The 11,683-nt window shown below is 42.4% G+C and overlaps 3 protein-coding genes across 3 annotated transcripts; 1 reads left to right on the top strand and 2 right to left on the bottom strand.

The window, feature by feature from the left end:
• Positions 1-385: 385 nt before the first annotated feature.
• On the top strand, positions 386-2,919 carry LOC6636701 (uncharacterized). Its single transcript, XM_002060138.4, has 9 exons — positions 386-713; positions 785-889; positions 950-1,093; positions 1,151-1,262; positions 1,340-1,473; positions 1,577-1,717; positions 1,795-1,950; positions 2,010-2,417; positions 2,471-2,919. The coding sequence occupies exons 1-9, from the start codon at positions 516-518 to the stop codon at positions 2,858-2,860; spliced, it is 1,788 nt and encodes a 595-aa protein (XP_002060174.1). The 5' UTR covers positions 386-515; the 3' UTR covers positions 2,861-2,919.
• Positions 2,920-5,053: 2,134 nt separating this feature from the next.
• Positions 5,054-6,134, bottom strand: LOC6636702 (venom allergen-1). The gene is made up of 3 exons (XM_002060139.4): positions 5,952-6,134; positions 5,498-5,877; positions 5,054-5,432 (listed from the first exon to the last, which is right to left on the bottom strand). The coding sequence occupies exons 1-3, from the start codon at positions 6,114-6,116 to the stop codon at positions 5,180-5,182; spliced, it is 798 nt and encodes a 265-aa protein (XP_002060175.3). The 5' UTR covers positions 6,117-6,134; the 3' UTR covers positions 5,054-5,179.
• A 2,918-nt stretch (positions 6,135-9,052) lies between these two features.
• On the bottom strand, positions 9,053-10,148 carry LOC138911781 (ctenidin-1). Its single transcript, XM_070211235.1, has 2 exons — positions 10,044-10,148; positions 9,053-9,889 (listed from the first exon to the last, which is right to left on the bottom strand). Exons 1-2 carry the CDS (start codon positions 10,047-10,049, stop codon positions 9,260-9,262), a joined length of 636 nt encoding a protein of 211 aa, XP_070067336.1. The 5' UTR covers positions 10,050-10,148; the 3' UTR covers positions 9,053-9,259.
• Positions 10,149-11,683: the final 1,535 nt, after the last annotated feature.

An 11,683-nucleotide genomic window follows, 5' to 3' on the forward strand; every position in this document is an offset into this window, starting at 1 on the left:
GCTCATTTGCGCTCAATAACATTTAGCTGCTTTGCATTTTGTCTGAGTCCATTTGCTTTTCACTCCAATCAGAGTATTTTCGTATTATTCAAATTCACAGTTGGGACACATAGTGCCCGATCCCATAAAGCATCTACATATATATCTGCTTGCCTAGCTAATTTTAAGCTATCGATATCTCGTTGTGTTTCTTCAAAATCGATAATTATCGATTGTCAAGCACATTTCCTTCCGACTTCCATTATGTGTGCCTAATTGAAGAAGAAGCAGAAAGTCGCTGTCCTATCATCACCTGTGTGAACTCCTAGAAGCTAGTGTTGAAACTAAGTAGACGCCCATAAAGTTTTCAAATTATCAATTCGATCATCTAGACATCTATATGCTTCCATATAGAAGTCAGTCACAGCCAAGACAAATACAAATACAAATACAAAAACACAACATAACAAACGAAAGAAAATATTTGAATTGAAGACAGGAAATTTTGATATAATCCAATTACCTGTTTGTCCACCATGTCCAAGCGCCACAAGGAGGACGATGTGCTACGTAGGGAGCAGGCTAAATTGCGTTTCAAGAGATTGGTCCGAGTCGCCTTCGTGAACCATCAATGGATCAGCGAGGTGGACGAACAGGGCATTACCCTGAATGTGAAGAAGAATGTGGCCATGCTGGTGCGCAAGAAGCACAAGACTGGCATTTTGACAATGGCGGTAAGCGAATGGACCCTCTACACATATGTATATAGAACATGCCATTTTTGGATACCTTGCCGATCTTTCAGCAAAAGGGCTTGCTAGCCACCCGGCATCACACTCGGACCATTGCCGAGCGAAAGAAGCTTTGTACAATTGTCGCAGGTCTCGGCTGCTTTACCCAAGTGCCACCGGTACGATATATTAATATAACTACATCCAACATCTAAACACCTGCCGATGGGCATTCGCAGAAGATCCGAGCTCGTTTGGTGCCCTATCTACACTTCATGATCGTCAGTTCGGGTCGCACCTTGATGAAGGAGGGCGATGTGCCGACTTGTATCTACTTTGTGGTCAGCGGTGAGGTCGAGATGTCCAGAAGGATATGGAATAAGGTAACAGTTAACAATATGCATTCAACCGGTAGCTCTATTACATCTGGCACTTGACAGATTACCCGCAAGTTCGAATCGAAGCCTGAGGCATTCTTTGGACCAGGCGACTGGATCGGTGAGATAGAGCTGTTGGAGGAAAGCCTGAGAATGAATACTTACAAGGCAACAAGTAGCTGAACCAAAAAAAAAAAAAAATAATCGTATCTTTAAACAAAGGCTGATCGGCATTTTTCTGCTCTATTTTAGCTAATTGCGAAATTCTGGTACTGGATGACTTTGACTTCAATGATTTGCTGAGGCCGTATGTGAAAAAGGTTTGGATCGAAAAGAAGAAAGCGATTGCTTCGCTCAGTTATCTGAAATTCATGAGTGATTCACAGGTGAGTCTCGAGTGTGGCTGTATTTCAAATGGCCATCAAACTAAGTGTGACCAGATTCACGTCAGAGTAATCGACAGACAATGTATAAGCCATTCGCCTACAGATTGTGAGTGCCTGCAAATTTGGCATTTTAAGGCAATACGATCCCCTGAGCACAATATATCCCGAGGAAAAGGACAGCATACTCCATGTGCACTTCGTCTTAAGCGGCGAATGCGTTCTATTACAGTGCCTCCACATGAAGGTATGTAATTAATGGAATATAAGTACATTGTGCAGATTCGTCCCGATTCGAGTCTGTTGAGTACATCCGCCACTTAGGTGTCCAATGCGAAGGGCGAAGTCCAGTATGAGCTATCGAAAGTGATCGAGGAGGACTCGGTCAATGATCCCGAGGACGACAAGCCGGAGCCATTCGATGTTAGGGAACTGTTGCGCTCGAACTCATCGCTCGACGAAGCCAACAAAAAGAAGGCGGTATAAAGTATGAATTCCAATTTGATAACCCAACTAATTGCGGCGCCTTTTGCATGCAGAAACGCAAGGCGGAGTTCGCAAAAATTGAGGCATACTGCAAGATCTTGAACCAAAAACAGAGACCCGTCGACAAGTTGCCAGATTTGCCCACTCGCCAGCCGCATCGTTTCAAAACAGTTGTCGAGGAGCGTTTGTTTGGCGATTATATTGACGTTGAGGAATACGACGAAAGCCATTTTTCCTCATATGACGACGATATCAATAATGCCAATCAATCACTGAGCCGGGAATTCGCCAGGCGATCAAGTCGACTGAGCAAACAGAGCAAACAGAGCAAACAGAGCAAACAGAGCAGACTGAGAGAGCTGGTCAACGCGGAGGGGGAGTCTGAGGAGTCCGAAATATATACCGCCTCCTCGTCAAGCTCGGCCAGTGCTTCAATATCTATGAAGTCCCTGAAGTCTAACGTAAGTAAATACACACTCGTTCGATGCATTAGTCTATACACTTCCTGGCACAGAATGATGGCAATTATGCGACCCACTTTGTTGACGTCGGTTCGATGACTTATGGCGGCCTGTTTGGCGTCGGCGAGAGGGGGGATCATCGCGTTGTCATGGCCCGAACGACAGTACAGTGCCTGCTGATGCCACTCTACTGGCTCATGGAGGAAGATCAGAATCCGGGTCACATCTGGCATCGTATGCGCTTCTATTTGGATCGTTGTATACCCTCGCGCGAGACGCTCTTCAAGGACTTTATCAAGACACGTAAGTGGGCGCGGTTCAAGACGGAGTGTGTGGAACCGTTTACGCACTCGATCACAAATCCGACCAAAATCGAGGATATACCTATCATAATACGTATCGTTGAATTAAAAGAGTCAAAGCTCAATCCTAGCGATGCTTAGCTCATTGGGCAACCAATTGCAATTCCAAAATTCCATATTAAATTTCTTTACTTTTCTGATTCGTGTTGAAGTTCTTTTATTTTTATAATATTTTTCATTTTCATATTTGATTAATTCCAAACCAAAATATCGATATTAATTCAATTTTATTTAACGCGCGCACAATAACACGCAGCTGTGACGTCACAGCGCAACGCAGACGAAATTCTAAGCATATTACCTCTCTGGCTCTCTCAATGCTATGAATGCAATGAGCGGGAGCGCGAATTGAATGTGCCCACTGGGCTCACGCCATTGGTTGAAATGCTTGCGATCCCGTTATCTTTGGAGAGAGCCATTGCGGCCGATGTGCAGTGCCCATGCCTTAATATGTAGTTGTGTGCTCTCAATTATTACATTAGTGCCAGAGCCGGCTGAGCGAATTTAGTCTGCGCGCATTTGCCCTGTTGATCGCGTGTGCCTATAAAGTTGTGAAATGCCTTTTTTTTATATATTTTTTTCTGTTAAATAAATGGTGTTTATTGCGATTATTTTGTGTTGTGTTGTGTTTTGTTAGCTGCGCGTTAAAAAAGCGATCTTCAATGCATATTTAACAATCGTTTCGCATCGCATTTTTATGCTGCCGCGTTTTTTTTTTTGCCCACAACGAAGTGAGAGAGAGAGCGGAAGAGAGAGAGAAAGTGGGAGAGCATAAAAATGAACTATGGAGGATAGGTAAGCGTGCTTTTGCTCACATACCTATATTTATATACAGATATTTTTAGTTATATGCTTATTTATTATTTATACCGTTGCAAAGTTTTTTTTTTCATTCTGTGGCTCAGTAAACTGTTCCGTGTTGCTGAAATTCTATTTTTATTTAGTGCGAATTAAACATTTACTTATTATTTATAAGATATTACCTGGTGTCGCGAGTGTCAAATGAATATGTTCAAATATCCTTTTACATATTTGCATTTGTATTGAAATGCAAAGCCAGTTAGTAACTGGTTTCAGCTCATAAAACTCAATTTGAATTCACGGAACGCATTGCTTACGATAAGCATGGACACAAACCCATATTGTAGCCAAGTCCAATACGAGCAAATACCAAATAATTTCTTCATTTCAACTCAATCAAATCACTATATGATTTGGTGTTTTTTTTGCTGCTTGTTGTTTTTATATTTTCATAGCTTAAATATTTTAGTTAAGTTTTGTCTTAACAAAATTTAAAGAATAGGTTTAAAATGCATATTACGGTAAGAAGGTACCATTAAGTATTTGTAAATTTCCCACCGAATAAGTTTTTTGTGATTCAGGCCAGGACATAAACCAACTAAGAATTGCTCCCCTTGAGCCGACGCTTATGTAGATTATTGAAGTATTTGATTGGGAAATTTAGCGGATAGTACAAATTCATGAAGGCACTTGTTTATTTCCTACTAGGGAAGTTTCTCATATTTTTAATCTAATGCAATTACACGTAAATGACAGAATTTAATGGAAAATTAAGCGGATAAAAAAGACACACGTAAAAAAAAATTACTATTTCGTACATTACTCCTCTAAAAAAGATTTGTGAACTTTAAGCCAAGACATAAGACAGTCGGTATTCTCCCTTCAGCTATGTCTTATGTGTAAGGCTTAAATATTTGAAGGTGAAAATTATGGTACATGTAGGTAAATTGCCCTTACGATATGAACAGTACAATTCGGCATTTTTTAATTCTTCCATAATTTTAAGCTTATGCTTATAGTTGCAGCTTTGAGCGGATAAACGGATTTTATGGTATCTTAGCAGCGCACACTTACGATATACAAAGTACCTTTGTGAACTTGCTAGTGAAAAATGTTGAGTACCTTAAGCCAAGACAAGAACCGGCAATTATAAACTATAATTTTTTGGTTAATGCCTGGGTTAATAGTTAAAGCATTTGTATGGGAAAAGGGAGTGAGAAAAAGGGAACTTGAATGCAAAAACTAGCGGATAATATGCGAATGCTCTCACGATATACAAAGTACCATTGGGTATTTATGTATTTATCACTGAAAAAATGCTGAGTACTTTAAGCTAAGACAAAAACCTGCAAATATAAAATATTTCCATTTGGACTGAAGCCCATGTTAAGTAATCGGATAATATGGGCACAGTGGGAATTTGTGAATATCCCACTATAGCTTACCCCTACTTTGGGACAGTACTAACGGTTATTAATACTGGGAAATCACTTTCAGGAGAAATGAAGTTTAATTAAAATTCTTAAGGAAATAAGAATAAATATTGAAAATAAAAATATCAACAAATAAGTAAAAAATGCATATGAAAAGAAAACGAAATCAAGTGGACCAGGAGTTATAGTTATATTCCTCATTCTCCGCACATAGATTGGAGTAATTGGGATTGCGACCCCTGATGCACTCAGAGGCCGGCGGACCGGCCCTATAGATCGGATTGTTGCGCACATTTGTGACCGCATAGTTGCAAGCGAGCAGAGTAGACCCCAAACCGTTCGCGTCCGTGTACCGAGCAATGGCACAGCCAATGCGATTGTTGCGCTCATTTACCATGGTCGTGAAGTGGCCGATGGCCCTGCGAATGCCAGAAGATTACAAGCTGGCAAAGAAGAAAGGAGCTGACAATTGGGGCATACGCACGGTCCGGCACGTGGCACATGGACTTCCGTGTCCGCGCTGGTCGCCGAGCGATATTCCTCGAACCAGGCGGCAATCCGCTGGCGCAGAAACTCGGCCACATCAATGCTGCGCGTATAGAGAACGCTCAGGTTCTGGCCCGCATAGCGATAGGTGTTCGTGTTGCGGCACTCGTCGTGCGCCATGCGGCACTGCAGCGTATTGTAGGCCGCCACCTGGGCCAGTGTGGAGTCCCACGCCATTGTGGCCATATGCAGGGCGCTGGGAAAGCCGCTCAGGCCGCCGCCGGCCAGCAGATTGCGGCGATCGTTGTGCTCCTTCAGTATGAGGGGTATGTGTGCATCGATTGGAACGAATTCGCCGCGACAGCCGCTGGCGAATTGCTGAGCTTGCTAACGGTTAATACACACGCACACACACAGAGACCAGACAGACACTGGCCACGCCCACTACTTACACCGCTATTGCCGCACACGACATGACGCAATCCGGCCGGACAAAGCGCCGGATCACAGTAATTCTGCGCCACGGCCAATTGGCCAAAGCAGCCGCTGTATACGAGCATAAGCATCAGCCTGGGCCCACAGTACGGCCTATGCGGCGGGTGGGTGTGGCGCGTCATGGGCGATTTGATTAAAAGTGCAGCACTTTCTATGCGTGCACCGCCGGCCGAGCGGTATTTATAGTCAAAAGCCCGCGCCTGATGCTGCCTCCGACTGACAATGACAATGACAATGACAATGACAATGACAATGACAATGGCATTCATGCATTCCATATCTAGGTCCATCGAGACATCTGTTGTTTATGCCTCTATACAAATCAAGACTGAACAAAATTAAAACCAGGCGCAAAACACCCGCTGATTGTTCTATTTACTACACGCACGCCTCTCTGAATATGTGTGTGCGTATGCGTAATAAATTTGCCCGCAGCTGTTGTGCACACCTTGCCCGCACAGCCAGCACCCCTCCGCCCTCCGCCCTCCGCCCACCGCCCTTTGCCCACCATCCGCCGCAGATATGCCGCAGTCCGTCATAATGAGTTTCGCATTTGCCGCACACGTTGCGCTCGCGAACATCCGGCGTTTTACGGAAATGTCATTTGGGTTAGCCGCTTTCAGGTCAAGTCTGGCTAATTGGCATAACAACATATAATAATTTTCTGTCGGGCGCGAAATTGAATGTAACTCTTACGACTCTCTGTTGCAGTCTCCCACTAGCCGCGGCTCGCCCCGAACAGATTTTCACGATAATTCCGATGTCTTTAATTTGTTTCTGGAATCGATTGAGAGTGCACTCCGATTGATTCTATGGAATTGGATCTGAAACACTAGCCATATATTAACCTGATAGATCTGCTATTTCATAGTCAACCTAATCAAAAATATTAAAAATCTTGCTCAAAAATAAGCGTTTAAGCTTCTTGAGAAATGCATTACAATTAATTCAGCTAACCAATCTTTTATTTTAAGACACTTTTATGTATAGATATGTTCAAATGAATATGCATGTACTTATGTATGTTCATATGTTTGTATGCATGCATGCATATATGCTCATATACTTATAAGCATGTTCTCTTATTGCAAACGCAGACAAAGTCAACTTCCGCCGCTCTGCAAATTTAAATAAAACGTATTTTTACGTTACACCCTCCTTTGCGATTCTCATGATTTCAAGTAAGCTTTACAGATCATCATGTTCTGCTCATAAGTGTTCTATTAACATGTATCCATGCATCCATGTATGCATGAATGTACAAATGTGTTAAGTAAAATGTGTATGTATGTGTTAACTTGCATATATGTATGTATGTTTAATGTGTATGTATGCATGCCTGTGTATGTCAAGATCTATAAATGCATGCAAGTATGTATGCAAGCACGTATGTATGTATGTATATAGGTACGTATATATGTGAGCATGTATGTATGTATCCATGCATGTATGTATGCATATATGTATGCATTTATGTGTGTATGCATGTACCTATGTTTGTATATATATGTATGTATATATGTGTGTATGCATGCATGAATATATGCATACATGTATGTATGCATGCATGTCCGCATATATGTGTGCATGTATGCATGAATGCATATACGTATGTATATGTATGTGTATGTATTAATGTATGTATATAAGGAATGTCTTCATTAAGCTTAGCACGCTGCGTTGCAGATTAAAAATATATTTTCATTGTTCTACTGACTATGATTGCGAACACATTTTGGCCAACTTATTTCTTGCAACATTTAAGATTCTAAAGAAAGTTGTTCCTAAATTGTTTGAAGTTTGCTTAGCTTTTCACGGATTCACCCTAAGAATAAACCATGTTTTTATATGTATTTTCCATGCTCTAGCTGAAAGTGTTTGACTAGCAAATGCCCTGCTATGCTTACCCCTAACTAATGCACACATATACATAATAATATATTTATTAATTATAATAATATATATTTGGGTATACTAAAAGCTGCAAAGTTTTTGCGACACCTACGCTTAAAGTTGGGGTACGTTTAACAAGTTTAATTGAATTGCAGGTGCACTTTTACTTTCTGACTTTGACATGTGCCAACAATCTTATGTATCGACGCCAGGGGCCAGCCTTTGGCTCGAGCTCAACTTCCGTTTCGCTACCATGGCCGAACTTTTCTGGGCACGCAGGCCAAACAGTCCATGATTCAGCTTTGGGTGTTGAAGCTTTTTCGCCTCAGCGTTGACAGTGAGCGCCATAAAGCTTTTGCATGAAACGCCAAGTGGATCGGGAGGCAGGTGGACAAGGGGGCAATCGAAACGAGACGTTAATTGAAATGCTGAAATGCAGCACCTGCAACCGGTGGCTGCCAATAGCAAAGGCACATATTTGTTCATCATATTGAAAGGCCGGGTCGGGCCGGGCCGGGCCCAAAAATTGAACACAGATTGCATTTTCATTAGCCAGATAGGTCAGTTCCAGTTCGTTTTTCATTTCATGTGTTAAATCGAATAAATTCTCTTTCAACCAGCTATACACAAACGTTGGCAGGATTTCCAAAAGGGAAACGATTTTGGTTTTTTTTTTTTTTATTTCACCCCTCTATGCGATTCTCATGTATGACTTAAAGGCTGGCAAGCTTTGGCTTTGAGTGTTACAATTTCAAATGTTGTCTTGCCAGTTTAATTAACTTAATCTCTGATCTGACTCGTATTATTATTTACTGTCTCACTTGTATCTATATTATCATATTTTTTGTATAGTTTTTTAATATTTATATATTATGTATGAGAACCTAAGCCAATGCATTTGAAGTCTATGAACGTCCCGAGCTATGCATATTTTATTAATATGCCAGGGTATTTACTTTTCGCCATATGAAAAAGTTACGTGTGCTTTCTTGGCCCAGTTAACATGTGTTGTTTCACAATGTATCTCAGTTTTCCATCAAAAGGCGAGCCATGTTGTACGGTGAAAACAAATTCGGTCGCCGATCCCGCAGAGATTGTCGTCACAGGAAATGACTTCGCAATCTTCGCATAATTAATGCCCGGAATCAAACAAAATGTATTTGTTTTAGGCTTTATTATTGTTAATGTAATGAGTATTTACAATTCGAGTGTTCAACGTAGCGACAACAAATTAAAAAAAAAAATAAAACAAATATGTGAAAGGGTTGCTCCAGTTTCGTGCCTAAACTCCTCTGTGCCTGGCCACACATGTGTCACAACCTAGTCACAAGGTATATCTGGTGCGCGCGCTCGGCCGAGTGTGGACTGCTTTTTACCAGCCGCTTGAGGCCCAGCCGCCCTGAGGTGCCCAGCCACCGCCGCCGCCACCCTGTGGTGCCCAGCCACCGCCGCCGCCGCCGCCGCCGCCGCCACCGATGCTGCCTGCATCAGAGATGACCTTGACGATTTGTACAGCGCCGGAGCTGCCATAGCCGCCACCATGACCGCCACCATAGCCGCCACCATAGCCGCCACCATGACCGCCACCATAGCCGCCGCCTGCACCTGCATCGGAGATGACCTTGACGATTTTAACAGTGCTGCCGCCGCCGTAACCACCGCCGTGACCGCCGCCGTAGCCGCCGCCGTGGCCGCCGCCGTAACCACCGCCGTAGCCACCGCCATAACCGCCACCTCCGTAGCCGCCGCCAGCACCGCCATCGGAGATAACCTTAATGATTTTAACTCCGCCGCCGCCGCCGCCGCCATGACCGCCACCGTAGCCGCCACCATGGCCGCCACCATAGCCGCCGCCATGGCCGCCACCGTAGCCACCACCATGACCGCCTCCATAGCCGCCACCGTAGCCACCGCCGCCGCCGCCGCCGGAGCTAAGAGCGCTGCCGCCGCCAAGGAAGCCCGCATGGGCCATGCTGCACACAGCGAGCAGACAAACGAACACCTTCGAAGAGAAACAGGCACAGCATGAAAAATGAAAACAATGAATATCACAACACAGCACAAAACAAAAACAAAACAAAAATGTAAAAAAAAATGCTCAAAATTCGCTAATCCCGGCTACGAGATTTCGAGCTAAGCCGCCAGCCAAGACGCACCTTCATGTTGGCTATGTGTACGTGTGGAGCTGGGAGTTAGGAGTTAGGATTTGCAAGTGCGACTACGACGAAAGCTGAACTTCAACTGTGCCGTAGCAGTACAACGGCCGTTGCTTTTATTTGCCACAGTCAGCGGAGGCTAAGAGCCAAAATCACAACACAAAACCAGCTCGACCCTGCCCGGAGCCAGCTGACCACAGCTGTATGCTAATGTATGACACTCTAATTGCTTGTCCACGCGATGCTCTGGCCGGATTATGCCATCATCAAACAGCCAGCCCATGCAGACGCCAAAAGCTGTCTCTTGCCAACATCTTGGCCATCTTCGTCTTCAGCTAACGCCTTCACAGCGGCAGCTGGGAGTGTGGAATGGACCAGCTCAGTTTCGAGGGGGAGTGGTGGGAGGGGGGGGGGGACTTTTGCTGGTGCTCTTTATTAGCTCGTTATGCAATTCATCAAAAACTTGCACAAAAAGCATTAACCAAACATAACAAAAGCGAATAAGTAGCGCGTTTTAACACTCCAACTCCAAATCCAACTTCAAATCAAACACCACCTTCATAATGTGCCCTAAAAATAGGGTATGTTGACTTTCTAATGACGCGATGTTTAAATTCATATTCATTTAATATCCATACATTTATATAATATTTTAAATTATAAATGAATATACATAGTTTTTATTAATTTTTTACTTTTTTTTATTTCTTTTATAAATTTTTGTTATTTGTATTTCAATATTTGAAATATTTTTTTTATTTTTTATATATTTTTCCGTTTCGATAAAAATGAAATTTGATATTGATTGTCTTACAAAAATGAACAAGTTTTAAGTAAAAAATAATTAAAAATAATATAATAATAAATTAATTCTTAATTCATAATGATTATAACAAAAGAAGGCAAACAAACAAAAAATGTGACCATGTCATTTAATTTGTGAGAAGTATGGTCACACACGCAAGCAAAACCAAATCAAATCTTAATCAAATTTTCGTTAAACCCTTTAGTGTGACCTTAATTTTGTATGAAGCAGCTGGGAACAGTTTTAGGAACTCCACATATGTATATATTCTATAGTTAGAGGCAAACATCTGGATCGATAGTCTATATATTATCTAGGGATCGTTTGCTTAGAAAGTATGCATAGACATATATTTTAGGTCAATGTAACATATTTCTGTTTAAATCTAACAGATTAATGTACACTTTATGTGAAGCGTATAGAATTTTCGACATCGCCAGGCTGGCTGTTATCTTTGTTTCAATTTCAAAAAGTGCGCCGAAAACTAGTTGATGGGGTCAATCGAAACGCTTATTAATTGCTGGCCCCCACAAAATTTAACTGCTTCGCAGTGGAACCTTCGGTTAGACACTTGATAGATGGCAAATAATTTTCCTGTGTTGCGCTACGTTAATTGCTTCAACAGCGTTTTGTAGTTCGCGGAAGCCCACAAATCCCACGCGGTCACGACATCTTATTCGTCTTTAGTTGCAGAGCAACGGCTCTTGCCTCTGATAGAAGAGTTGGGCGGTTGGGTAGCTATCATATTGTAAACAAAAATAAATGAAATCCATGAATTTTGAACATTTCCAAGCTTATGAAATTTATTGTTGAACATTTGTTTAGTTTACGAGTA

The sequence above is a fragment of the Drosophila virilis genome, chromosome X (genome assembly GCF_030788295.1).
Source record: "Drosophila virilis strain 15010-1051.87 chromosome X, Dvir_AGI_RSII-ME, whole genome shotgun sequence".
Classification (NCBI taxonomy): Eukaryota; Metazoa; Arthropoda; class Insecta; order Diptera; family Drosophilidae; genus Drosophila; species Drosophila virilis.

Coding starts and splice junctions, on each gene's coding strand:
- LOC6636701 (XM_002060138.4), top strand. CDS start 516: ATGTCCAAGCGCCACAAGGAGGACGATGTGCTACGTAGGGAGCAGGCT. Junction 1,094..1,150: donor CCAGAAGGATATGGAATAAG/GTAACAGTTAAC, acceptor GGCACTTGACAG/ATTACCCGCAAGTTCGAATC. Junction 1,474..1,576: donor AATTCATGAGTGATTCACAG/GTGAGTCTCGAG, acceptor ATTCGCCTACAG/ATTGTGAGTGCCTGCAAATT.
- LOC6636702 (XM_002060139.4), bottom strand. CDS start 6,116: ATGACGCGCCACACCCACCCGCCGCATAGGCCGTACTGTGGGCCCAGG. Junction 5,878..5,951: donor TCGTGTGCGGCAATAGCGGT/GTAAGTAGTGGG, acceptor TAGCAAGCTCAG/CAATTCGCCAGCGGCTGTCG. Junction 5,433..5,497: donor CATGTGCCACGTGCCGGACC/GTGCGTATGCCC, acceptor TGGCATTCGCAG/GGCCATCGGCCACTTCACGA.